The following is a 27,954-nucleotide window of genomic DNA, read 5'->3' on the forward strand; positions in this document are numbered from 1 at the left end:
ATATACGGGATAGGGTTGACTCAAGGGTACAACTGAGATGGAAGCTCCGGGTAATGGGCTCCTGTTCTGGTTAATTTTACTGTTATCACCATTATCATCACTGTCTATATCGGTGCTTTTTCACTTCCGTGAACGGTACAGTTACTTTCATTGTTATTACTACAGTGTTCCAAAATCGCCGTCATCATCACCATCGTCGTTATCGTCAATTTCATAGTTAACGTGATCGTTACCATCGTTACCGTTACCATTGTTACCGTTATCGTTACCGTCATTACGCCATTACGTCATTTTCATAGTTAACGTGATCGTTACCATCGTTACCGTTACCATTGTTACCGTCATTACGCCATTTAGCGCCATGAATTTAAGATATGAGCGCTATATAAATAAAAGTTATTATTAATTTATTATTATTACCGTTATCGTTACCGTCATTAGCGTTAACAATAGGGTCATCGTTACCGCAACCGAAATCGTTACCGTGACTGTTATCAGTGTAAGTTTGTGGTCATCCTAAAACAATGAAAAGAATAGCGGCAAGAAGAGCATTTTAAAAAAAGAAAGTCAACCTGATTGATCCGTTTCTGAAGTAACAAGTTCCATGTCCAGAGGGCTCAAATATTCCCAACATGTGTGATGGATTTGATTCGTTTTCTTCTTCGTCCTGCGGGCAGAACAGGAAAAACGTCAATATAGCTTGTCTACACAGTAATACTCTACTTTTTGGTTATCTCTGCGTAATCAATAAGACAAACAACGAACACAGATTGAAGCGAAATCAAGCAAATTCTCATTTCTTTACTGAATATTTAACAACCTCACGCAGTCTCCTGTTGGAAAACTGCACTAGTGAAATGTACGCTGTAAACGGGTGAAGTTAAATCGTATGAAAACTAACCAGATGGCTAAGTTATCAATCGATCCGCACTGAGTACAAGCTGCCTCAAAATCCTATTGCTTCTTCCCCATTTACAATTGAAAACTAACCAGATGGCTAAGTTATCAATCGATCCGCACTGAGTACAAGCTGCCTCAAAATCCTATTGCTTCTTCCCCATTTACAATTGAAAACTAACCAGATGGCTAAGTTATCAATCGATCCGCACTGAGTACAAGCTGCCTCAAAATCCTATTGCTTCTTCCCCATTTACAATTGAAGTGGGAGAGGAGTAACAGGAGTTTGAACTAGCTTTCATGGCGCTATTGAAACCCACCAGTTTGGTTTCATCTCAAATGAAACAAATTATTTGTTTTTTTTTTTTTAGGATGCTAATATTGTTGCACTATGGACTTACATCGAATACGATGTACGTAAATTTTCCTTTTTCAGCAGCAGTTATCATTACCGCAATGTTACCGCTCGGATAACTGGACAATGCCGTTAAGAGAAAAATAAAAGCCGTATGTTTGGATTTAATTATTGATAAGATGAACCACACGAGGGTTTTAACCCTTTAATCTCAAGGAATGACTGGCATCCAGTCTCTCTCTACAATATAACCCCTAAATCACACATTAAGGTTCTGAGAATAAAGGAAATGATCGCCAACTGAAGAAGCTCTCGATTGTTAAACAAATTCTCCTTGTCAGCACCTTAGGAAATGTATAGAGAACAGTATGGAGAATATGCATACTGATTTTAGGGTGTAGAGGATTAGCCTGAAACCCAGAAAGAAAGCGGGCGACACATCGCAGGACTATTTAACGCGAAGGACATCATTTATTAATATTTCACCCCTTAAATGGCTGCCTGGCATTTTTAACTCTTAGGTTATTTCGTTCAGTCAGCGCCCCTATCATTGTCTGTACTATTATTATAAATTTTTCTTTCTTGTATATTTTGGGGTGAAAAAAATAAAGTTGTAGTTGTTGTTGTTGTCTTAAATCTATCTATTTTCAGACATCAACTTCTTGTGGCTTTAAGTATTTCCCCCTACTTTATAAATTACTATTTTCATTAGTGAGTTTGAACACTCAGGTTTCATGAGAGGATACAAGCAAGTTCCAGTGCCATCCGGGAGAAGCAGAAGAAATCTTTTTTTGTTCTCGTAAAATCTCTCCAGAAATGTCTGCTTCCTCTACAAAGGAAAGTAGAAATATTTTTAGCATCTTTTCAGAACATAATACAGATTATTAAGCCAGAACACTTGGCAAAGTTAAGAGCACACGTTTCTGGAAGTTGACAGTTCTCTTTTAGGGGCTTATAACAGGCCCCGGTTGTTCCCAGGTTGGATAACGCTGTGCACTTGAAAAACCTTTACCCAGTGGATAGTACAGCACGTTTTGCTATCATTTACTCGCTAGATAGCGATTTATCCTTTGGATAGCGTTCTCCGCCCTTTATATAACTGGGCACATATCTTAAGTCTGTAAATTTAAGTTAAGAATACTAAAACTAGAGCTTCCTCGTTGACCAGTTGATGCCAAGTGCGCCAGAAGTGGTTGCATTATTTTCCGGTCCCCGCCTGGGTCAAAAAACAACTGACTAACCCTGCTTGAGGTCTTACGCCAAAAAACCTCACTGCTAACCAGATGTAACATATTCGACCACAAAACAACTCGAAGCAAGGTTTCACTTGGGTAAAAAATTGTCAGTGACTTTTTGTGATGCTAGATTGTTGAAACAGAAGGCCTTTAAAACAACCCTTTACAAGACTTCCCCCATCCGGACCATCATGCGCACGACTTTTGATATGAGGTCGGAGTACAGCCAATTAGAACTAAAGGAAATATCACAAGGAGCCAATGGGATCTCGACAACAAACAAAATGAGCAAAGCGCGGGAAAACGCGGATTACCAGGTCGCAATTAGCTTGCACATGATTGGTCAAAAAAGGAGCGCCAAAGTTTTTGCAGACCAATCAAGTTGCGAAGAAAATTACATGTAAAACCATTGCAAGAACGAATTACCTTTGACATTTAATTAAAAACTGCTTCAGACTGGCACTTACGAGTTGAAGAGGATTCACTTCGATGACAAACGGATCTTGTATTTGTTCGTTATCCGAGAGTGACGGCGATGGCGGTCGAACCGTCCAACCTTCCTCCATACACTTTGTAGAGGCCAAAGAATATGTAATGGTCTTCATCTGACGTGTTACTAAAAAGGAAAGAAAACGGTAAATAGTTATAATGCTGAGTAGTTCTGAGAAAAAAAAATACAAAACCCATTTTATAGGAGGTCATAAGCAGTTCTAGGGGAGGGTTCCACAGATCCTCATCTAGTAATTTCAGTTGAGATTGAACTTCGAAAGTAATCTGTGGGTGCTTTAATTTTGCTTTACTTTATTTTGTGATTGGTCCAAAATACTCACAGCATTTCCTCACACGCGTTTTCCCGCACTTTTTTGTGTTTACTTTAAGTTAACGCTGATTGGCTGCTATAATAGCCCGTCCCAGGCATCTCGTAAGTAAAACAAAGCTCACAAGTAAGGGTGTAATAGTAGCGGCGGAGCGAAAAGAGGAGAGAGGCTTGAGACGGGTGGAAAAAAAAAGGGAGGATTGGGTCTTAACGCGACCCGACCCAACCTCCCTCTATTTTCCGCTCCGCCGCAACTAAGTAACGCACAGCTCAATGTTACGCTCCTTTATACCAACTGAACGTCTGAAAAAGTCAAATGCTGCGATTACTTTGGTTTTGGATTTACGACGCTAAATCGAAACGCACTCTCAACATGTTGGATTTGTGACACTTACATGCATAGAAGTTTGTTGGGTTAGCACCAGCTGCACGTTGCCTCTCCATCTCGCGTTCCCGCGCACGCTCCGCGGCTCTTTCCTTCGCTGCACGTCTCGCAGCTTTGGTCCCGTATGGTGGGTGGGGCTTGATGTCAATCATCTCGTCCGCTAAATGAGCCGCGTCGCTCCTCTGCGCAAGTTCAAACTTAACGAAGCGTTCATACTGAGGACAGCAGTATAACTGAAGGAAAAACAGTGCATGTTCAAAACAATTTTTGTTCGTGTTTTCCTATAGTTTATCGTTTTGAGAATAATGTTTCTCTCACTACAAAAAATGCTAAGAAATCGGTAGTAGACCATTATCCAAGTTTCAGGGGCAAATACATTAATATTTGATGGGGGGGGGGGGGGGAGGAAGCCACACTTTGAGTCTGAAAACAGATATTTTTTTCTTTACAGGAGCAAAAAAAAACTAAGATTTTTTTTTAAATTTTCAAGATGAGCAAATCTTAAAGATCACCATCCCCTCCATCCTCTCCTTTTGATCAGTTTCCACAGCATGAAGCAACTGTAACATCTTAAAACCATAATTTTATTTTCCTTTCTTCCCCTGGTTCATATTTCAGTCAGTGATTACCTGGTCGGGAGTGAGTCTTTCAAGCTCTTCCATGGTTGGAAACGGCAGAATCTCCTGTTCACAAAACATGCATGGCCCACCAAACATGCTCTTCTTTAACATCTCATTCTTGGCAAGTTCTTGCCGATCTTCAACCTCTTCATTGGACAGTGGAGGGTTTTGTGACTCCTTCAAGTACTGCAGAATAGCTGGTGGACCAATGCTTGGCAACAAAAACTCCTGATCGAGTTCACAATCCTCATACTCTTCTGAACTACTACTAGACTCAAGTTCCACTGTGGTTGGTCGGAAGAGGATGTCGTCACCCTTAGGAGTGTGAGGTAGTGATGAGACCACCGACTGCCGCGACCTGGGGACACCTCCTGATGACTTTGATTTGCTTCTTCCTATGCTTTCTGCATTGGGAAATAACAGGAATATCACTTTGTGACTGCATATCTAGATCTCCAAGAGGTCTTTCCTAAATCTTCTTTATTTGATAAAAAGACCTATTGGAGTGCTCTATTGCCTTGCAAACCATCCAAGGGTACCCTAGTTATCAGAAAATTGTACTACAGATATGGAAGCTGTGCAAAAATCTCTAAACAGAGGGCCACAGGATCATAGAAGTCAGTTTCAACACGTTTTTGTAGGACTTGATTTGGATGACCCAGCCTTTAACATGTAACAGCCCTAGCACAAACATAGTTTCTTAAACAAGGTCAGTGTTTGAAAGCCTCAAAGGCAGCCCCCCTTCTCCCCCCCTTAAAAAAAGATTCCCTTGGGTATCCCCCTTGGGATGTTACACTCCTCTCATCAATTTATGCACCTTCTTCTGCTCAAAGGCAGCCCCTCCCTACCCCCTTTAAAAAAAATTTCCTTGGGATATTATAACCTCTCCCCCTATTTTTGCACCTTCTTCTCCTCCACCATGATCACGTTTTCCTTCTTCTACATCTACTAGGATTTCATTTTCCTCATCTTTTGCCATTTGTGATTTGTCACTACTTGTGGAGGTTCTCCTTGTTGCATGTACTGACTTTTTCCTCCTTCTTTTGACTGAAACATGACTGTTTGCTAAAAAAAAAAAAAAAAGAGAGAGTACAGTATACCATAAAAGTTGAGTATTTTTCTAACAAGTTAAAATTATAAAATTTTATCATAAATATTTTGTAATGCATTAAATAGATGCAAATTTCCAATTCAATGCACTAAATGATGCAACAAATAATCAGTGCTCAGGTTAAGGCTTAGAAAGGCTCTCCTTCTGGTTCTCCAATAAATCTGCCATTTCAACACAAGTTGTCTCAAAGCAGAGTCAAAATCGTATCCCTAACCTGAGATTGATCAGCAATTTGTTACATCAATACTACTTGACTTTGTTTTCATTCACAATTAATCCCATCAATATTTCCTCAGATGAGGTAAGAAATTCTCCAGTACAAATTATATCAGTTACTGGTGATAAGCTCTTGGCCTTGGTTGTCTGAAGAGTGGATGATATTATCAATCAGATAAACCTCTATCTGGTGGATAGTGCAGTAAATTTTGCTCACATTTTTTCTGCTTGATAATGATTTACCCATTGGATAGCATTAATTAGTATATACTAAAACAGTGGATAGCGTTGAAGGCACGCTCTGATTGGCTAGACAAATTTCGAATATCCTTTGCTATTTACCTCCGAGCAACTCGGGAAAAAATGGCGTCCCGGTTTGCATCCGTGACAAGCGAAGAAATCACTCAAATTAACTTTTGGTGGTGTATATTATCTCACTGTTTTAGTATACACTAAAACAACTATTCACCTCAGTGTCGGTGGTTAGCAGTTGATATTAACCTCGCCGCTTCGCGGCTCGGTAAATATCCACCACTAACCACCTCCACTTTGGCGAATAGTTGTTAACTATCTACTGAACACATGCACCCTGAGATGTGAACCATGCCCTAGAGAAAAGAGGGCCTACAGGCCCTCCCTTTTCATGAACATCTACTGTAGGCCTAGAGGGCCTACAGTAGATGTTTATTTAACTTCCATATCTTCTTCTTAATAATCATTCCATGTTTTCTCTTCAACACCTTCTACCCAAAATTGTTACCAGGGGGGGGGGTTAAATGTACCAATTATCAGGGGTACACCCAATCAGAACTTGGGGTTAGAGGATGATTAGTGGATGTTGATGTAAATGTTACCATTTATATTCCATCGATTTAATACCTGAAGGGGACTTTGAAACATCTTTAGACATTTTCCTCTCTGGTCTTTCAGCCCATTCAGACTTTGATCTATTTCTGGTTTCCTGATACAATTCCATGTCTTTCAACCAACTCCATTCAGTCTGCGTACAAATTGAAATCACTTCTATTCTATTTTCAGTATGAGTAAAACTTCTTTCTTTTAAAAGTCCCTCATCCTCATCGGCATTTTGAAAAGAGACCTCTCTCTTATTAATTCCTGTTGCTAAGGAAGACAATGAACTTGCAGATGATGGTCTACTTTGAGAAGAGTCTTTGTTATACATAGAAACTGCCTGGGGGGCAGGCTGAAGTTCTTCTGTCCCCGAAGATACATGCTTTTCTCGCGAGAGTTCCTCTTGAAGTTCGGGATCAGAATCTTTCCCATTTTCTTCTTGACTCTTGTTGAAAGCATTTGAGGGGATATCACAAGCAGCTATTAACATACCGCGTATCCCTGATTGGGGAACATCACCTGAAAACTTATTTGGATTAACAATTCCTCTAGCAGCGACATCAGCTGAAAGTTGTTCGGCGTCCAACTGCGGTTCTTGTTTATCCATGTTGAAAACATCGTCTTCTAAATGCTCTGGAGTGCTGGTTCTACTTATTACTGAGGAAGCACTGGAATCTGCGCGTGTAATTTGCTCTTCTGTTGGAGCTAAATCCCTATGATCTTTCTCTTCGTTTCCACTCATTTTAGTTCGTTGTTAGCAAGTTAAGGAATTGACAACATGGAAACCAAGTCACAACTATTAAATTTCAACACGAGCATACCCTGAATTCTCCACGGTGTCTGCTTTTTGTGAATCCTTCAAGACAAAAGGTGTCTCTCCTGCATCAAGAGATCTTTTCGAAATGAACAAAAATTCCGGAAAACACTTCGACTTTGACTTTGAGAAGTCACAAAGCCGAAAAAACAATGGATTGTAGTTGCCATGAGTACAAAGCCTCGATTTCAGGGTACTAAAAAAAATGTCTAGGGTAGGGTCATGTTTGAAAAATCTGTCTAAAAACGACGAGTTCGCACGAATATGACCTCATAAATCGGACATCAACTCGGGTAACATTCGTAATATACCGAATAAGAGACAGACATTTTTCTCCCCACCCATGGTAAGTTAGGCGTGAAGCAGTTTCTGGGAAAAGTTGTTCGTTAGAAAACTGAGTCCAGTACAAAGGTTACGTCGACGGTTGTCGCATGTACCAAGTGAAATTCGTTCATGATCAATATTCCTTCTTCCTTTCTGGTTGCTAAGAAGTGTCTCAATGCCCGGAGAAGTTGTCGCAGACGAAGCTTTCGTAAGTCTTGTGACCAACAACAGTTACGCCAATGGCGCGCTTGTTCTCGGCTACTCCCTTAGACGAGTCAACACCACAAGGAAGCTGGTTCTACTCGTCGCCAAAGAAGTTTTGGAACCAACCAGGTACGAATCCCCACTAAGGAAAAAACGTTAATCTTGTTTTTTGAGCAAGGTCTCCTACACGAACTGCTATTGTGTGCCCATTTTTGATTCTTTGTTTTGTGCAATTTATGCAAGTTTAATAATCTGACATGAGTTAAGTATTGTGCGCAGTTGTCGTATGGCGAGCTTCAAATCAACTTAATGTCTGGCCGTAATATTGTTCTTTTTCCAAAGTCACATGTACGAAAATGTATCAATGTCTTTAAATCAAATATTCGCCAGAGAAAACTGCCAGATGTCTGTCGCTACATCAACATGCTTCAGACAGCCACATCCTTCACTGAATGGGGTTTAGATATGTTTGTTTATGCAAACTGTTTCCGAATGGAATCTAATTACAGATCTAATCCACTCGTGATTATTGCAGATTGAAAGGGTAAAGTTCAGGGCTTTTTTATACTAAACTATTGTATTGATTTTGCCTTTCAACAACTTGAAAGAGTCAACAGTGTAATATTGGGAAGGCGACTTGAATAATTCCTTTTGACCTCAAAACATACAATCCGAGGAAAATCAGGGTTTTTACAGTTTCTGATGAATCTGAAAAGATACATAATTTTATAATGTAATTTTCCAAGCCTAGGAAGTAACATCCATTTTTTTGGGAAATGAAGAGTATCAAATTAACTTCTCGAAATTCGGTCATACAAAACTTCAGAATAGTCCTTGTAAAAGACATGGAAAATCATTCATGTTTGGAAGATTGAAAGTGCATGAAACTTGAAAATGCAGTGTAGAGGAAGGACCACAAATTTTTCTACAGTGTCTTGCTTAAAAGTTCATGTACTCCATTGCCAAAAAGTCAGTATCCAAATATGCTAATTTGTTGTCTCAAGGGGACATGGAAAAAACAGATTTTTCTCAAACAGGATCAAGGTGTGAAGGTCTCAGAGGTTACAGCAAACCCCTCCTTCCCTTCCCTGTCACACAGTTTTTATTGGTTTCCCCTGAACCTTTTGAAACTGTAATCCAACACTTTTATCTTAACAGCTGATTATACATCTAGAATAACCAACAACATTGTATTTGCACTGTCTTCCAGGCAACGCCTTGCCAGAGTTTGGGATCACCTAGAAATTGTGGATGTTCTTGACAGTGGGGATGCTGTAAACTTAGCACTCTTATCGAGACCAGAGCTCGGTATTACCTTCACAAAAATTCACTGTTGGAACTTGACGCAGTATAGAAAATGTGTGTTCTTAGATGCTGACACTTTAGTGGTTCAAAACTGTGATGAACTCTTCGAGAGAGATGAGCTATCAGCTGTACCAGATATTGGCTGGCCTGACTGTTTCAATTCTGGCGTATTTGTGTTTGAACCATCCAGAGTAACCTATGAGGCTATCTTGGAGTATGCTGTTCAGAATGGAAGTTTTGATGGTGAGCTCTTTTTAACCCTAATATCAGTGTGTATTTTCTCCATACTGTCCTTGATACGTTTCTTAGGGTACTGATAGGGAGAATTTGTTTAACAACCAACAGCTATGGTTGGGGATTATTTACTTTATTCTCATGACCTTAATCTTTAATTCATGGGACATGTTGTAATCACTCGTAGGAGCAAAAGCGGTAACTACCAGTATTTAATTTAATTTAGTTAATTTTGTCCGTTTTCACTGCATTAAGTTTTGCAGTGGGGAAGGACTAGAAAGGAATATAGGAACCATTCATGCTAGTCCACCCTCTCACCCATCCCACCCCAAGGGAGGACATCCATCACACAGTAATCTCGTGTGTGGGAAATTAACGTCTCCTACCCCAACCCTGCAGGAGACGGGACCTCCATTTATTTGTCCCTATCCGAGAAGACTAGAATATCTAACCATTTCTTGATGTTATAGAAAGGCAGCAAATTCTTCTCAATTATTTTAAGACCCTGAGTGTTGGTCCGGCCGGGGCTCAAACCTTCAACCTCCCGCACAACACTCCAGCGCTCTATCAGTAGTGAATTATTATGCCTTTTCTCGTTACAAACCTCTTCAGAGCTTTCACTCCCCATTTTCCGAAGCAACAGTGAGGCTATAGGTTCAAATTCTAGGCCTCCTACACTTAAAATGATGCTTCTGACTCAGAGCTTCCAATATCCTGTTCCTTTAATGGCTGAATATCACACATAGTTTCCTATACCTCCTGCTTCTAGATCCAGGGAGTGGATATACCGGTACACCTACTCATTTCTTGCAACAGAATCTGAAATAAACTCTTACTGCAGTGTTCATACCAATCCCGGAAAACCTGGAACATCCTAGACTTTTATTTTGATGTTTTCCAGGACTGGAAAGTCCTGAAAAAAGACTGCAGGTCCTGGAAAATCCTGGAAATCTGCTTAGCTCAAGCAATAAAGTTTTTCAGAATTTACTTTATAAGAAATGTACATAGACTGTAGGGAGAATTGATTTGGAAACATCGGGAATGAATTCGTTTAAGGTGAAATCTGGAGCCCTGGAAAAATCAATCTGAGTCCTGGGAAAGTCCTTGAAATTTGTTTCTGAAAAAAAAGGTTCTGACCCTATGACTGGGTGGGCCATTTGGCTCAATTTTAGACTTTCCTTTGATGGTCCAGTGGTAGCCAGTGTTCCATATCACTAGTACACTATGTTACATACGTATGATGCACGATCCTCGCAGTAGATAGCGCTATTTATGCAATAGCGAAAATCAGACCTGAAAAAAATCAGGCCTGTATGGGACTCGAACCACTGACCTCTGCGATACTAGTGCAGTGCTCTACCAATTGAGCTAACAAGCCAACTGGGAGCAGGCCGTTAAGCTGATTCGTAATAAACCCGTGAAAGTGATAAATGAGATACAAGGAATATATGAAGTTCATATATTTTGAACTGCGGTATTAGATACGTATGATGCACGATCCTCGCAGTAGATAGCGCTATTTATGCAATAGCGAAAATCAGACGTATCTAATACCTCAGTTCAAAATATATGAACTTCCTATATTCCTTGTATCACACTATGTTACACTTGCATTATTTTAGCGCGAAACTCACATTTGTTTCTCAACAACAGGGGGAGATCAAGGACTTCTGAATTCATTCTTCAGTAACTGGAGAACGGCAGACATATCAAGGCACTTGTCGTTTATCTATAACATGAATTCCAATGCCAGTTACACTTATGCTCCAGCATTCCAACAGTAAGGAACATTGTTGAGTATTATTAATCCTTTGGTGCAACCAAGGACAAATGTTTTAAATTACACGTGTCCTCTTCCTATTGCTCAGCAACATGAAAATTTCATGGACATCTGATATAAGAGGAAAGCTAAGCATTTGATGGCTTTTGTCAGAGCTGGTATGCTCTACACAGCCTCATGGCATACCACTTTTCAGTGATGTGAGCCCCCTTTATAAAAACTGTTATTATTGTCATTATTATTATTATTATTATTATTAATATTATTACTCTGTGGTCAGCCATTGTTGTTCTTCTTTTCCTCAAGTAAGCCATTCTTATTACCTTAGTGATAACAGTTGGATGTTAAACCAAAACAGAAGACAGAGAGAAAGAATTGGTTGAAAAAGTCAGATTACTGGAAAATCTCTCCAGCTTTTTTCTCAACCCAATCCAATACCAACCCAATGTTTGAAGCATTATTAGAAGTATTAATCCAAAGAACGATTCTTTTTTTTGCAGGTTTGGTAGAGATGTAAAAATAGTGCACTTTATTGGCCCCCTTAAACCTTGGCACCACACATATAACAGTGAAACAGGCACTGTGTACACGCCATCTGGAAGCCAGGGTAATGTTCCCCACGAGCGAACCTTCCTGCAGTTATGGTGGGATATTTATGTCACATTTGTGCGGCCTGAAATGAGAGTAAGTGGAGTAATCTGTGGTCAAATTATTAATGGAACTTCTGCTTGTCCCAGTAATGTGTGTTGGTTTTGGTGTAAAGGGGTAAGTTTCTAAAGAAACTGTGGTGTTGCATTGGTGGGGGTAACAAGGTAATTTGGTTTTATCAACTAAGTTGAAACTGTAAATTGGCCACTGTAAAGAGTTTATAAGCTGACATTTTGAGCGTTAGCCCTTCGTTAGAGCATTTTGGTGTAGTTTGGTTTTGCTGTAGTTTGTCATCTTGTCTGAAAGAGGATGTCAGTAGTTGTAATGTTCATCATGTATAGATGGAATATTTATACAAGTGGTTTATTAACAATAAATGTGTTGGTCATTAATTAAGCTGTGCATGAAATCACATGCAAGAACTAGACTAATCATACACAAATAACTGTTGATTAAAACTGTCATACATAAAACTTTCACTATAATTACAACTGTCATACATGAAAATTTAACTACAGTAACTATAAAATGCACTGAAACTGTAAATAATTTGATTCAAGCACATCACTTAAAACAGTGTTCAAAGCAATCAGTAGAAAGTGTCACCTGTAACCCTGACAAAGCACTCAAAAGATTCACTTTTGCTACTAACAAAATCTCATGTATTTGTCATCAATTTGTTATCCAGTGTCTTGTTAGAACAAATGAAAAACAAGGGGGACGACACCATTACCAAGAAGACTGTGCAGTTTTTTTTTTTATTATAGTCATGTCAGAGTGTTTTAAGTTAGTACTTTGCATTGCTGTCTTTGTTTCCAAGATGATCTCTTTTCATTCATACATGTATCATGCATTGTTCACTGCCGCCTGTCCAATGAGTTTATCATTCTCAGGACCATTTTTACTTGTCTTGCTTAGCAATGCCATGGTGGCCAAGGTGGAGACTCATCATGCAGTGATCATTTCCAGCCTGCACCTCACTTCCCCCCTCAGCATCATTTTGAACACACTCCACTCCCACATCAATTCGAACATGAACCTTTCATACCCCCACCCCCACAGCATTATGAAACACCACATCATCCCCCGCCACCCCCTCAACATCATGAATCCCCACACCACTCCCCACAGGAAAACCATCCACAACCACCCCCTCCCCCACCTCACAGCTGGCCGACAGAGACGTCTCAAGGTTACCAAGATGTTCCAGCATTTAAACATGTAGGCATTATTTGTGCAAACTGTGCTTGTGTGTTTTTACTTTGGTATAAATTGTACTCTGTACACATCAAAAAATTGTACTCTGTACAATTTATTCTGTGGGCTGCATTGAAACATGTTTATTTGCATTGCATTTCTTTTATGCTGTATCTTGAGTAGAAATTTCTCTTTTGCAATCTCTTCTGCATGCTGCCTTGCTCCACTCACAACAAATAAATCTTACCTCTTTATTTGTTCAGGTTTTAGTACAAACTTAATGCATCAGTAAGTGTCAAAATCTGAGGGACTACATTTGTAGATATTTTTAAGTCACTGAGTTAATGATGTATTTATGTACAAAGGTGTGACCAGCATCTAATTTCACTGTACAATAGCACTCCTGAATCACACAGTAAGATCACAAGAACAAAGGAAATGCAGGGTTCCCACAGTCCTTGAAAGTTCTTGAATTTAATTTTTTTTCAAGGACTTGAAAACCCTTGAATTTAGGCTCAGGTCGTTCAACATTTCTAAAAAGTCCTTGAAAATAAGTGCAGATGAATCAAAGGCAAAGTTTTATTTTGTTTTCGGTGTTGAAAGTGTAAGTTTCTAGCACAAATCGTGAAAATTAGTTTTCTTTTCAAATCCTGTGTCCGATTATGATGTTTGACACATTTTTTTTATATTTTGTACCTGATTGGTGCATCAAAAATAACCTATTTAAGGCAAAAAGTCATTGAAATTGGGAGCCAAAGTCCTTGAAAGTGACCTAAAAAGTGCTGGGAAGTCCTTGAATTGGGTTCCTGAAAAAGTGCAAGAACCCTGGAAATGATATGTAATGAGGAGGCTCATGATTGTTCAACAAATTCTCCTCAGCACCTTAGGAAATGTATAGAGAACAGTATGGAGAATAAACATACGATGTTAGGCTGTGAAGGGTTTATTGACAGTGTTGTAAGCATCAAAGTGCACTGATAAATCAAGCTTTGGTGTATTTCTTAACAGTTTGATAACAGGTGTTATCATGTGTGAAATTTATTTAGTTCTTGTTAACCAAGTGGGAGGTCTGTACAGGAGAATCTTGACTGAGGTCACCAGTACAGGCCGAACGCTGTGTCTCGTATGCCAATTTTTTATTTTCTTTGTACCTTTTTTTTCTAGACCAGTCTAGATGGGAAAATCTAAACCACTTTCAATATTGATTTCAGCCAATCAAATTTGAGAATTCGGTAGTTCCCAGTCCTTGTGAGACACAGTCATATAACAAATTGAATATTAATAGAAATGTTGATAATTTTGCAAACATTGACAGTATTAGTATTAGTTGCAGAAAAGTGTTACTTTTGACGCTAACTTTGACAATATTGCTGGTAACCTGTGGCTCCCTAAAAAAAGTTGCAAGCTTCTAAATTCTCTGGACAATTTCTATGCTCAGTCAAAGAATAAAGAGAATAAAGGAGACAATGAACAACTGAAGGAGCTCTTGATTGTTCAGGGGTTTATCTTTGCTTTAATAGCTGAGATAATTGTAAAGTTTTAGGAATAACAAACTTAGGAAACGTGATCTGAGAATAGAAGTTGATCACAGCTACAATGTAAAGGGGACAAAAGAACACTGCTTCACTGTGATGTTCTTGTTGTTTGTTAAGTCACTGACTTTGAATTTGTTACATTTCTTTCCTACAAGTTTTTCATTCAGCCATTTGCTGTTTTTAAGGCTGTTTCAATCTCTTTTCAATCCATTTTCAGGCGGTGGAGGGATTAGCGGATGGAGTGTCAGATATTTACATCTCAGATCATGTTGATTGGGATTCAAATCCAGAGCTTCAAGAAATCACACATCAACAGGCATGGGAAAGAGGGGAAATTGATTATAGAGGTCGCGACAAGTTTGAAAATATCCAAAAGAAGATTGAGGAATCTATTGACATGCTGAGAAATCCCTCTGAAGCACCCATGGTTTTGTTTTAAGAGGCAAGAGAAGACACTGTCCACAGCATTTAGTGTTAGAATTTTACTTTAATGAGGATCTTGTAGAGGTATAGGCAGTCATTGCCAATAACATTTGGTAGTGTGTGGTGTTGAATGATCGCTAGTTATGTCATACAGATTGAAACCAAAAAAAAATGATCTTATCAGTTAAGCAAACCTTTCTCTTGTATTGAATACACTAGAATAATATATTTGAAAGGTATTGTTGATTTTACAAGGTATACATATACCGGTATCTAAAATTTACTGTAACATGCATGGGGAATGAAACAAAAACAACAAAATGATGATTCAACCAATTGAGCAATCCTTTCTCTTGTATTGAAAATTTAACAGAATAATATATTTGAAAGGTATTGTTAGTTATACCCTGCACATAAACCCAAAATTATGATTGATGCGATTGCACAGGAAGTGAAAATTTATAAAATTGAAAAAATGTCACACTATTAACAGAGCAAGGTGAGTGTCTGAGCAAATGCACACCTTTCCCTCCCCTCCCCCAGCAATCAACTGATGACAATTTACAGCCAAGGTCTGGTCAGGGGAAGGGTGGGTACACAGTTGATTAGATACTGACATGGATTATGTTATTCTGTTTTGTGTCTTGTTTGTAAAATTTAATTTCACCCTTCTTTGGGCTCCAGTTTTCACAAAGACATCATAGTGTTTATTTCAAGGAGATACATCAAAAGATGTGCTGGTTTTTTTTTTTTTGGTACGATTATTAGGGATGTACATTTATTGTGTTACATAGGAGTGCTATTTATTCATTTATTTCAATTATTGAAAAATGAGTTAGGGAATTTTGCCAAATATTGTACTGTGTTGTAGTGATAATCCTGCCAAATGTTTTGTTGTGATAATCAGTATGTAGATTGTTTCCAAACTACTGTGAAATTTGATGGTGCATGCAAATATGCAAACAATTGTGTTACTTTAAGTGATAGTAGCAAAGTTAATTGTTATTACCTCAGACACCCTTCAATTTTCAAGATTTCCATTTAATTTCCCAATTGCTGGCCTGAGCAAAAGTAGAATGTTATTAAAAGGAAACTGCTTTTGGTTGTTAAGATCAACTCAAAATGCCATGCTTCGCTATACTATCAAGATTTCCATCATCATCATCATCATGAGTCTTCTTCGTGCTCTGTTGTGCATAAGGCCTTGATACTTCTCTTCTCTCAAGATTTCCAGTTTCTTTTAATTTGTAGTGCACAATTACTACAACTATTGCACAAATATGAATATTCCAAAATAGTAGGATTAAATCAAATATAATTTGGTGTACAAGTTTGTAACAATAAAGATATTGGTCTGAGACCACATGAAGCTTTTGTGATCCTGTAACTGGGCTATATTTTAGTATTTTACCAAAATTTGTTTCTTTAGGCATGGATATGACTCTTAGCTCAAGCTGTGTGTGACAGAGCTGAATGATTGTGCATGTATTAGATTTAGGCACACAAAGAATTTTTTTTCTTTGTCCTAGGCTGGTGATTAGACAAAAAACATTTTTCCATAAAAATCTCTGTATCTTGAAGCAGTAGTGGTCTTCTTAAGGGATATGAACACACATTTCATTCCATCCTTGCTTGGACTGGTAACACATGAAGTAAACAAACTGAGCAAGTTTAGTTTTAACAAGTAAAACTCTCTTTCAATTAACTATGTGTCCCACACATTTTCAGGCAGTCCTTGACCCGACCCTGCCCTGCCCTGTCCTTTCACCCAGCACAAGGGTGAAGAACTGTGGGCTAACAAGGCTACCTGTACCTTAACTCCACACAGCACCACTTGCTTTAAAAAAAGGTATCTCACTTTTTCCTTTCCATCTTTGGTGAACTACAACTTAGTTAACTCTTCTCGGCCTGACGATCTCTTGAAATAAACCTCCTTTTCAGCTTGGAAACTCTTTCTGTTGTGTTTGGTTTCCTTTGATGTTTCAAGAACAGTAAAAATACCAAAATGATCACTGGGTAGGACACCAGATTTTGTCATTTTATCATCCACAACTCTCACTTCTTTCACTTTAAAGTCTGACAGTTTGCAAAAGACACGATCCAGGCGATCCTTCAAAGTGGATTCCCTCTCTTTCACAATGAACGGATTTCTTCTCTCATCCCAAGTGTAACCATTACTGTCTGTATGTCCAGGGACGGCAAGCCATGTGTCAATCCACTGCACAGGAAGTACAACATCACCATCAAATTGACGCTCCAGATTCATATCACCCATTACACAAACATTTTCAAACGAAGAGAGCATTTTCAATGTCTCCTTTAAATGCTTTTCTCGCAATTTAGAAAATCTACCAGAATGCTCTAAATGAGTTGTTGCAATTACAAACTTCGGTGTCTTCGGTAGCAAAGTGCTCTTGATTTCTGCTGTCAAAAGTTCACGCTGAAATGGAGAATCCTCAAACGCGTAGGTCTGCCATTTTTCGATCGGAAATTTGCTTAAAATGACTACAAAATAGCCAGGGTGTCTCGCAGCATCGGGAGGTGTCAAGCGGTATTGAGAAAACCACGGCTTTTTTTGCAGTAATCCTAAGTTGACCCGCGTAACTTCTTGAAAAGTCAGAAGATCAGGTTTAAGATCTTGCACGATTTTTCCGAGTGCTTCCATTCTTTCGGCCATTTTGTCCGGAGAAAACCAAATATTGAAAGTAAGCATTTTAATCCTTATGGGTCTGGCAGGTTTGTGGTCTAAAACTGCACTGTACTTCCTTCCGAAATTAGGAACACCGAAAAAAGAACGAAGGACAAAAACAGCAATAATCAGTACTGCGAGTATCAGCAATGGTCCACGAGGGATATTATTCACAGACATCTTTGGCATTTCGACCTCTTAGAGAAGAGAGGCTTCGATAAAGCGGCGATAAGTAGTTGATGTAGTCGTGGCAAAAATCCCCAGGCATTCTTGTCTGTTTACTCAGTCCCCCAGCATCTACTGAACATAGGGACCTGGGAACCGTTCATAACCTTGTCACGCATTGCGTGACAATATTTCAGGCTCTTTGCGCTTGTTGCACAAAACCGTTCTTCCTTTATATATTAAAGCCAATTAACAAAAGGTTAAATGACAATTGCTTTAATGTTTTGACATTTCCACTGATTAATTTGCCATGTACAAGTGGTGAAGGAGGGAAATCAATATTGATGTCAGGTTATGATAAAAATAAAAACAATTACGATAATGAATATTTATTTTTAATATTCTTCAATTCCTACAATGTTATTAAGCTTTGATAGGCAGGAAAAGAAATAAATAAAATAGATATTCTTATATCCGAAAATCAGCTAACAACAACAACAAATCACATACAGCAATGACAATGACAATGATAATGTTCGTTTCACAACATTCGTAAATTCATGTGAATTTCAAACTTTAAGACAGGCTGGTTACATCATTAATTTTTTATTTATATTAAGTGCATTTGAATTGGAATCTGTACGACCAACTTAGCATGCCATCGATTTTTCATGTTCAAAATAAACGCAACCAACATTGAAAATTTATTTTTATGACATAAATGGTTACATTTAAATACTGTTGATTTATTTCATCCCAGGACGTCATACTACAGATGGGGTAATGTTTCCTATGCAAGATTTGGCACAATACGGGATACATGTACTAAATAAAGCATACATGTTTGTTTTCTTAGAAACATGCAATATTTTCATGGATGTCTGACAGTTATCACCACAAAAGGCCGATCAAAACAGACTTATCATTGGCTTGCAAGAATAATTCTAATGATACGTCGAAATTCCTGTTTTTTAAATTTACAAGTGGCAGGTGTATGGTTTTACTTACAAATAAAGCGAGCGACTTGACTCGCTCGCTCTATCAAAATGATAATTTTTCACTCTGTTCATAATTTCCTCTCTATGTACACATAGCCTTTTTCTAAAGTCCACCCTGCTGGCAAGGTTTCCTATCCAGCATGTTAAAACACCCATTAAGCAAATAAATTCTCGTCACCTAAAGAAAAACGAAAAATATTACTGTCAAGTTCATTAGGGATCACTGCAAAATTTGCATGATTCATTACACCATTTTAAAGCAAAAATCATTCTCCAAGATTGTTATTTATTGTCAGTTGTCGACGTTTATTCTAAAAGCGCCGATAATCCTGGAAAACGAAATCCGTTTTAATCCAAAAAAATTCTGATCTTAGCGGTAAAGAATACCAGCTTTCTTGCGCTTAATTCTTTTTACACTCTCAGAAACACAAACATGAAACGTGTTGAGGTTGTATCTTAATTCTCGAAAGTAGGCGCGGCAATGTTTCTGCGGTTTTAATTACACTGTCACACCTTCGTCGTGATCTTCTTGTAAGGCTTGGGTTTCCTCGGCTTGAATTGCAGGCGTCTCTTCGCTTTCCATCCACGCTTTTTTGGATTGCTCGTCCCGCTTGCACCAGCGCACCGTCAATAAAATCGAGGCAACCAGGAACACAAAAACTGCAAATCCGACAATCGCAAACCCGACAATTTTCACAATATTATTTCCATTTTTCTGTTTTGGTGTGGAACTTTCGGTTGACACCCTGGTTTCTCCAGGCGTAGTGGGTGTGGCAAAAGGCTCTCCAAAAAGCTGTTTCACTTCGGCTAAGGATCCATTATTCGGCGCAGGTTCAATTCCCAGAATGTCACAGATCATGGGGTAAATATCTAGGAGCTTCAACGGGCCTGTAGTGAAGTTCTTTTTGAATGCTGGTCCACGAGCGATAAAAAATGGGTGCATGTCCTTCTCTGTAGTAGAGAAACCCTGTTCTCCTCGTATCATACCTTCCGTCAAGTTCGTTGACAATTTAGAGCTACGAGCGTACCAACCTTTCTCCATCAATACCACGATGGAGCCAATTCTTCGATTACTTTTGAAATGTAGATTTTCCGGTACTTCTTTTTTTCTGTACACTAGGAAATGCCCCTTTTTTTGTTCTCCTTCCTTTAAACTGTCGAACACATAACTCTCTTTCCCTGGGTGAGGTTCCAGGGTGAAAAATGCTCCATTTCCCGCCCAAAGTTCGTAACTACTTGCGTTTACAATGTCATCGAAGTTTACAAAATCACTCGTGTTGTGCGCTGCCAAACCATGATCCGAAGTAAATATAACGTTGACTTTATCCAGTAAGCTAGCCTCTCGCAGTTTTTCCACGAGATAGCCAACATCGGAATCGCTCTCCTCAATGGCAGTCTTTGTTTTAGGCGAATCCGGACCATATTTGCGACCGGTTCTGCCAGGTTCCCCGAAATACATCGCTATAAAGTTTGGAGGCGCTTCCATGGTTAGCCATTTCATAACATCGTCAATTCTCTCCTTAACTGACATGAGATTGTCCTCAGAAACGAACGGTTTGGAATATTTCGCACCGTCGCTGCTGAAACTGGGAGAGTAGCCTTCGAAGTCCACATCGAATCCCGGCCAGTAACTCAAGGCGCTTTTAAACCCTTGCTTCTGATTTGTCACCCAAATTGGCTCTCCTCCATCCCACCATCTTGTTTCGTTATTACTGCTGACAAACGTTGCGTTGAAATCCGGATCAAACATCTCGTTCGCGATAATCCCATGGCTCTCAGGGTACAAACCTGTTACAATTGTGTACAAATTCGGCATGGCAACCGTGGGAAAAACATTTTCAACGTCGTGTGCCCTCACTCCACTTCCAGCCATGGAGTCAAGTCTTGGTGTATGGGCTTTCGACATGAAATCCCAGCGAAAACCGCCTAATGCAATCAAAATAACAGTTGAATTGCTTGCTGCTGTGCTCAACACGAAGCAACTATGCCAAGTGAGGTACACAAACAGCAATCTTTTGGCGAGCATTTTGCAGTCGCGCGGATGGTTCACAAGTCTGTCAAACCCAAACCCACGCGCATAACACTTACTCATTAATTCACTTTAGAGAAAACAGCGACGCTAAACCCAAAAAAATTTACATATTTTAGTTGCTGTTCGTTGTGGTCAAAGAATTTGTTAAAGCAGCATGAAAGATAAACAGCTGGATATGCAAATTATATCACTTGCACAAAATCAAATCAAATACAACCCAGACCTCCAGCTGGGTTCATAACTTGCCAGATACTACAGTTAAAATCGATAACTTCCTATTTTCTTATTTTTCCACTCATATGGTTCAGTTTGTTACTAAATTACGCTTCCTTCTCCAACAGAGCGAGAGAGCGAATCAAATTTAGCGAGGTAACGCAACTTGCGTGTGCGCATAGAAGTTAAGTAATTTTCCAATTAGACACTCCAGGCGTCAATTCACATACCATTGTTGTGTGTAAAGATAAAAAGAAATCGGCATTTCTATAAGTGAGCCTTAGGCCAGAGCACGCATTTTCAGCTTCGCGATGCTGGGGTTGTCTTTCTAAACATTGCGAATAGGTTGTAATTTTATTGCAATCAATTTTCCCTGATAACGCAGAAATATTTCGAGTTTTATTCGCCAGCTGTCGGACCCAACCTGTCTTTTCATGCACACCAAAAGGGTCTGGGCTCGAACGCATTTTCATCTCACTTCCGAGCCGGTTGCAAGTACTGAATTCGGAAATTAATTAAACTTTGCAAGGGAACTAGTACGGGCACCCTTGCTTAGTTTTGCTAGAAGGGGGGGAGCCTGGGGTTGAGTTCTTTAGGATCGACGAATACAATTATTGTTCGTAAGCGGTTATAAAAGATATTTTAGAAAAACGGGGCAGGGCAAAGACTCCATCAAAAGTAACGCAATAGAAAACTTTCGCGAAAATTCTCAAAATGCGGTGCCAACTGAAAAACACTGCCAATCACAGTCGCCATACTCATGACCTGTCATTTACTCTCGAACCATGATTCGAAGATGTTTGAGTGCTCGTCACGCAAATTTGTCACGTTTCACGCTAGTTCAATCTCATTCTATGACAAATGTCTCCCGGAAAAGATGAAAAAACAGTGTCAGAGTCAATTTGGTTTTATTTTATTAGCCGATGATCATGAAATAGTCATTCCAGGTAAGAAACAAATAAAATGATTGGTGGAACACAGTGCTCATATGTAGTTCTCTTGCCGGCTTGAGTTTGAATTACTGCAAACCAATTAAAAAAGATTAAATATCCTTCAGTAGAGCAGGAAACGTTTCACAGTGCATGAAATAATTCAGGAAAATTCAGCTTGAGTTATCATTGCTCGGCTCAGATTCTGTGCTTTCAAATCGATGGTTTTTCGTTCCAGTGTCTTTAGACCCGAATCGAAGTAATCAATCAGAAAGAAGGTGATTAAGGAGAAAAGTGGGTCAGCGGACTTACCAAAGAGAGTAAAATAGGAATGGAAGGATGGAGTGATAGGATGGAAGGAGTCAACCTCGTTCCCAGGGTCTCTCACCTCCTCGCTCCCTGGAGCGAGAGAGGAAGACGGTAAGATGAGAGACCCTGGGACGAGGTTGGGAAGGAGTAAATTTTGGGCCATGACAGTAAATAAGAAATGGCTTTACTTGAGACATATTCCGAGTTAAAGAAAATCACTTGAAGAGAATCGAACACTGGTTTGAGTAGTGAAAGTTACGATTTATCGAGGAATTGAATTACAGTGGACGACATGAAATCTCAAGTGTAACCTGATAACGTAGATAGATGAAAATGAATAAAACACACCAAATCTCACCATAACCTCCTGGGAAAGAACGTCTTTAAAGAACAGCATATAAAGTGTCTCTTGTTTTACTTTTTTTTATCTAATATCTGAACGCATGATGAAGAACGGGGTTATCTTACCATCAAACACTACCATTAAAATTACTGCAAAGAAAATAAGCTGTAATAAAAGAGATTTCAGAAAAGAGGCTTGAAAAAAAGAAGGCATCGATACGATTCCAATCTAGGCCTCTTAGGTTTTTAAAAATTGGGCGCTTCAACCAACAAAGCTGGGAGAACGCAAATATTCCAAAAGCAGTTCGAAGTCATGTTTAGAGAGCGACTTAATTCATTTCTTTCGCTATGTAAGTTCTGAACTACGCAAACCTGTAAATAAGTCCTTAAAGATAATCATGTTTGTTCGATTGCTTGTAAATTTGGCGAGGCATAAAACTCCGTAGCCGCAATGCTAGAATGTCAACTTAGAATGCTGTTTACCCAAAACAGAAATTTTAACTATACCCTTGGGATTGGAAGATATCAACGTCAACAATTAGTTGGCCGCAGAACAGGCGTATTTTTTTTTGCGATTTTAAGTCTTGTAAAACGCAAAAAATTTACGCCAGTTCAGCAGCCTACGTTTACTTTCGTAAGAGCCAACTGTAAAGGATAAGTAAAGGAAATGCGTCGATGACACATTTACAACCACAAAAGGAAATGAATTGGGGATTAGAGCACTACTGACCTTTTAAAAATGACAACTATAAACAATAGGACGCATCCGTGTTTTCCTGAAGTTTACCTTGGTAAGATACCGTACCCACTGGGTTTATAATATGGTATAAGACTCGAACTTCGTGCCTCGCACACTCCACTAGTAGCCGATTCTGCCACAACTGGACAAAATGGCTAATCTGCCACGAGTTAGTGCTATGTTGGTGTTCAACTGCTAAAAGAAAGTCTTTCTTTTAGCAGTTGAACTCCAACATAGCGCTAACTCGCCGAAAATGCTTCAAAATGGCCTGAGACGCTCGGAATCAACAAAGAAAACAACAAGGCAATAAGGTAAGCCCATTTTATTTCAAAACAAGACATTTTTCTCTCTTTTAAGGCAAACCGCTAACATCCCATACAAACCTTTATAAATATAAAACGTTACGCAACACGGTAAGAGTCACGTCCGCTTTTCTAGTAGTGAGCTTGGGCTGCCTGCGGTAATATGGGCTTTTCAACCATATGTTTGTCTTAAATTTCACCAAAATGCGTCCATTTGGTTCAAAGTAAAAGGCACTCCTGGTGGAAATCGTCAGTTTCTTAACCTCTCGATCGCTTACGTGGATACGCTTCTTGCAATTTCCAAGCTTTTTGAAGCGAAAGTCGTTGTTTTGAGTCTGTCATTTTTGGCCTGAAAAAGGCCCACGTCAGGAAGCACGTTTCTCGGCTAATTATCACGAATATGGCCGAGATAGGGACTGATTTCTACTTAAAAAAAGCCGCAGACAGAGTGAAAACATGACCTGGAAAGTGAACAAATACAGGATTCCTTGAAAAGACTCGGTCTCTGGTTAAAGAAAGGATAGAATATAACACATAAGAACATAAGAAATTAAGACATTACAGCGAGGCGTAATCTTTTCTCTTTTTTTTTTTTTCTCTTCAGAGTTTATCTGGTTGCTGGGCAAGAAGTTCATTACAAAGTCACTGTAAGTAAAAACAAAAGTTGTATTATCTAATAATAATTGTGAGCACTGGAAGCTTTGAAAGCATTTTTCTTCCGAGTTTTTCATTCCCTTTGTTAATTACAAATTTTGTCACACTGTGTAACACAATACTGATTTCTAACAACATGCAACATAGACATTTTACATATCCTCATTTACATTTCATTTCACGCCAGTTGATTCCAATTGTGTCCATATCTGGGGCCACTCCATTGCAGTGAACCAACCACATATCAACTAGACTCCTCGCACCATTCCTCTTTTATCCTGCCCCACTTCCTTTAGTAACGTGTATTTAACCCACAGCTAAGATTTGAGACCAGAAAATTTTACTGATGGATGACTGAAATTTAGACTGCATGCATAAGGTCTCAACCAAGGTTTAACAACAAATCTTGCGCATACGATCCGCCTGAATAAATAAGGTGTCCTACATTTCAGTATTTCTATGTCTTATATTTAAATCTTGTTGATCTGAGATTTGAATACTCGATCATCGAAATACACAATGTGGATGAACTGTATTTTGGAACGATTAAAGCCTTCCCTATTTTCAAAAGGAGAAGAGGAAAGACAAACGCTGTGCTTTGGTAAATGGCTTCTAGAGTGCCGATTTCTGCTTAGAAAAAGGTTATGTTGCAAATAAAAAAGGGAAAAAAAACATATGCTTTTGAAGGATACATTAAAAAAAAAGAAATAGGAAAAAAATAAGAGAGAAAGGAGGACGAAAAAAGGAAAAAAAACTTGCCACCGCCTAAAGTCGATCCTACAACCTTCTGCCTGCGGAGAGAAGCACATGCAATCCGTTATGTTAAGTAAACAAATTTAACTGAGACCGTCAATGTGCTTTCGAGTAATGAACGAACAGTCTCAAAATAAGTCAACAGGTTGGCCTCGGTATTTCACTTCCTCATAATTAATTTTCTGAGTTCAGTGGCCCTCATCCACTTCGGCTCTCACGTTTGTTCGCATCATTTGCATGTTGGTGCTATTACAAGAGTCGAGCTCAATTTCATTTTCATCAGGGAAGTGGTAGTTTTGATTTCAGTTCCAAAATTGTACAGTGCCCTATGATAGTGCCCTGGTGAAAAAGGCAAGATGAGCATTTCACTAATAAGAAAGGAAAACAAGGCTTTTGGCGGATTCTGGATCATAGTGTGTTGTAAAGTAGGTAAGGAAAGCTGTAGATCACAACAATTTTTTAGTTCATTTGTAAAAGAAGAGAGTGGTCACGCCACTTGTGTATGAAAATAAAGCAGTTACCGAAAGAAAGGTCTTAAAAAATATCACGGTTCAAGGGGATTCTAATTGATGACCTCTTCGACGCTGATGCAGTGCTCTACCAACTTTATAACTTCATAAAATTAAGACAACATCAATCAAACGTCAGGCAAAGTACAGTGCACATGAAATATCCATTTTTCAGCCAAGGGTTTGGTGATCGAGTGGTCAGAATGAATAAGGACTTAAAACGGGCAAAGGATCCAACTGATAATTCAAGGAAGACAGCAAGCACTGTAAAATTATGCGTATTCACAAAATCTTTTAAAACTATTTTATTCCACAACGTTCCTGAACGCATTAAACATCAACCAAAAACTTCTCAGGAAAAACTCAACACGTGATAATCACGAGATCCTGCGACGTCACCTTTCGAGAAATTCTACAAGCACCAAAACTGGGCGGGGGGGGGGGGGATTTGGCAAACTCCTTTCATCACTGAAAAGGATATTTTGCCGTGTTTCTTTTTTTTTTTACAACAGGTTCACAAGTTGTGTTACGTAATAGAAATGTCTTTTGTTCTGGAGGGAAAGCATCTTGTTTCCGTAAGTGGCCTCATTAGCATTCAATTCTCTATCTGCGATTACGAAAGAAAATAAGGCAATGCTATCTATGCCATTCTCTCTTTGATTACTCAAGTAACTTCTTGAGCAGAAAGATTAACCAAATTCTGGGCTGTCACTACTCTGTAATGTCTTGCCATATATATATATGCCTTTTTTTTTTTTTTTTTTTTTTTAACCATTAAGCAATCTCGTTCCTACAAGGACGAGTTCGGAGAGACTCAGATCTTTTCAATGTTACATGCAAGATAATCTTGCCATTATTCTAGTCATGGAAAAGAAATCGTGGGCTTAGAAAGGTTAGTTACATTATTGTTCATTTGAGTTTCGGTGAATAATTGTAACGGTTGCCCCATTCAACCTACAACAATGGACATTAACGTTAAACCTTTGAAGGTTTGTATCGTGGCGCGCTGACAATAACAAGCGAAGTTGCCATTATGAAAAATAAATGTTTGAAGAGAAAGAGTACTTGTCATTTCTTACGAAGATAACCCTTAGCCGTTTATAAGAGATAAATTTAGCTCGCAAGTCTTGAAATTTGTCTAAATTATCAAATTATGTGGAATTATCTTTTGGGCTAATGTGGGATAACGTTTTCATCTAACTGACGTTATAAGAAAGCGGCAGAAGAGCACTATTTCTTAAAAGATTCCGAAGGGTAACGCTCGAAACGTCAACTTTTTCACTCTTTACGGTGGCCAATTTACAATTTCAACTTAGTCGATATAACCAAACGACAAAAAATATAGTTTGATTGACAGCAAAAAATACCTTCCACTGAAATGAACTCAGACACAGATATTTTGTGATCTGTTGTCACTGTTTTCCGACTAATTGTAAGCAAAAAGTTTACTGAATTGGTGAATTACAACCAGAGTAAAAAACTAAAATACCTCTGGGGGTAAATTACCTCTGATTGGTTGTCGGAAAGGGGCGTGATTGACGGCTGTCACCCGAAGCTTGGTGGAATGAAGGTGAGATTCTCAACGGTCCTGACCAGAGGTTCTCTCCGCTCGCTGCTTTGCAGCTCGTTGGTCAGCGCTTCGCGCCGAATTCTCATACACCGGTAGAGAGAAGAGAACCTCTGGGACCAGGGTAATGCTACCCATGCTCTCTATGAGAAGATAATATAAAGCTTTATATGGAAATTTATGCTCCGCTCTTAACTCCGTAAATAATGAACAAAAGAGACTCTAACCTTCTGGCCCCATTTGTTCGAGTGAGTGAATAACGAAATCCAGTGAATAGACTTTCTCAAAGTCGTTCGATTGGTTTTCTGTTCTGGTGTGGTAGGACCCGCGCTTTCGCTCGCTATCGCCCGCTCGGCTCGCGCTCAAAACCGCGCCTTGTGAGCAAGTCTATCCAGTGGATAGCGCACCACGTTTTGCTATAACTTAACCGTTGGATAGTGATTTATCCGTTAGATGGCGCTATCCACCCCTTAACACAACTGTGCCCAGATAGTGTTGTTTTCTGCCGTCTTTGTTCTCTAGAAGCGATTGCAGGCCATTTCGTCCCGTTTTAGCCGAGATCTCATCCCACTTCTGCCAGTACTTCTTAGTGGGAAATTTGGACATGAGGTCATTTGGACCTCATTCAGCATAGGCTTCCACTGAATTTTAAAGCTTCTGAAAATGTTACACACTCTGCAATCTCCATCTCTCTGGTCTTAACCAAACAAAACAACATCCACAGAAATACTAACAACAGTACAGAAACCGAGGCATGCAACTTTGCTTGTAATGTATGTTTTCTCCTGCCCTGTGGAACAG

General features: G+C 39.1%; 4 protein-coding genes and 1 long non-coding RNA gene across 5 annotated transcripts in view; 2 read left to right on the forward strand and 3 right to left on the reverse strand.

The window, feature by feature from the left end:
- LOC111329782 (uncharacterized) overlaps positions 1–7,471 on the reverse strand; it is a 10,444-nt gene extending 2,973 nt beyond the window's left edge. Inside the window, exons 1-8 of the mRNA XM_088726590.1 lie at positions 6,516–7,471; positions 5,213–5,374; positions 4,319–4,713; positions 3,700–3,922; positions 2,955–3,103; positions 1,999–2,081; positions 1,299–1,371; positions 573–667 (exon numbers count right to left, since the gene is read on the reverse strand). Coding sequence (XP_088582716.1) covers positions 573–667; positions 1,299–1,371; positions 1,999–2,081; positions 2,955–3,103; positions 3,700–3,922; positions 4,319–4,713; positions 5,213–5,374; positions 6,516–7,230 — 1,895 coding nt within the window. The 5' untranslated portion in view covers positions 7,231–7,471. The remainder of the gene's footprint in view (positions 1–572; positions 668–1,298; positions 1,372–1,998; positions 2,082–2,954; positions 3,104–3,699; positions 3,923–4,318; positions 4,714–5,212; positions 5,375–6,515) is intronic.
- A 154-nt stretch (positions 7,472–7,625) lies between these two features.
- Positions 7,626–16,321, forward strand: LOC111329761 (glycogenin-1). Its single transcript, XM_022934530.2, has 6 exons — positions 7,626–7,959; positions 9,041–9,378; positions 11,023–11,149; positions 11,650–11,833; positions 12,716–13,018; positions 14,747–16,321. Exons 1-6 carry the CDS (start codon positions 7,802–7,804, stop codon positions 14,966–14,968), a joined length of 1,332 nt encoding a protein of 443 aa, XP_022790265.2. The 5' UTR covers positions 7,626–7,801; the 3' UTR covers positions 14,969–16,321.
- On the reverse strand, positions 14,997–17,910 carry LOC111329781 (5'-tyrosyl-DNA phosphodiesterase). The gene has a single exon (XM_088726663.1). The coding sequence runs from the start codon at positions 17,828–17,830 to the stop codon at positions 16,835–16,837; it is 996 nt and encodes a 331-aa protein (XP_088582789.1). The 5' UTR covers positions 17,831–17,910; the 3' UTR covers positions 14,997–16,834.
- Positions 17,911–18,179: 269 nt separating this feature from the next.
- On the reverse strand, positions 18,180–20,898 carry LOC111329795 (bis(5'-adenosyl)-triphosphatase enpp4). The gene has a single exon (XM_022934564.2). It carries the CDS (start codon positions 20,894–20,896, stop codon positions 19,304–19,306), a length of 1,593 nt encoding a protein of 530 aa, XP_022790299.2. The 5' UTR covers positions 20,897–20,898; the 3' UTR covers positions 18,180–19,303.
- A 2,487-nt stretch (positions 20,899–23,385) lies between these two features.
- Positions 23,386–26,689, forward strand: LOC148726133 (uncharacterized). The gene is made up of 4 exons (XR_015990066.1): positions 23,386–23,679; positions 24,275–24,317; positions 25,384–25,506; positions 26,099–26,689. It is a non-coding gene; the product is annotated as an uncharacterized LOC148726133 (long non-coding RNA).
- The last annotated feature ends 1,265 nt before the right edge of the window (positions 26,690–27,954 follow it).

This window comes from Stylophora pistillata, chromosome 7, assembly GCF_964205215.1.
Source record: "Stylophora pistillata chromosome 7, jaStyPist1.2, whole genome shotgun sequence".
Taxonomy (NCBI): Eukaryota; Metazoa; Cnidaria; class Anthozoa; order Scleractinia; family Pocilloporidae; genus Stylophora; species Stylophora pistillata.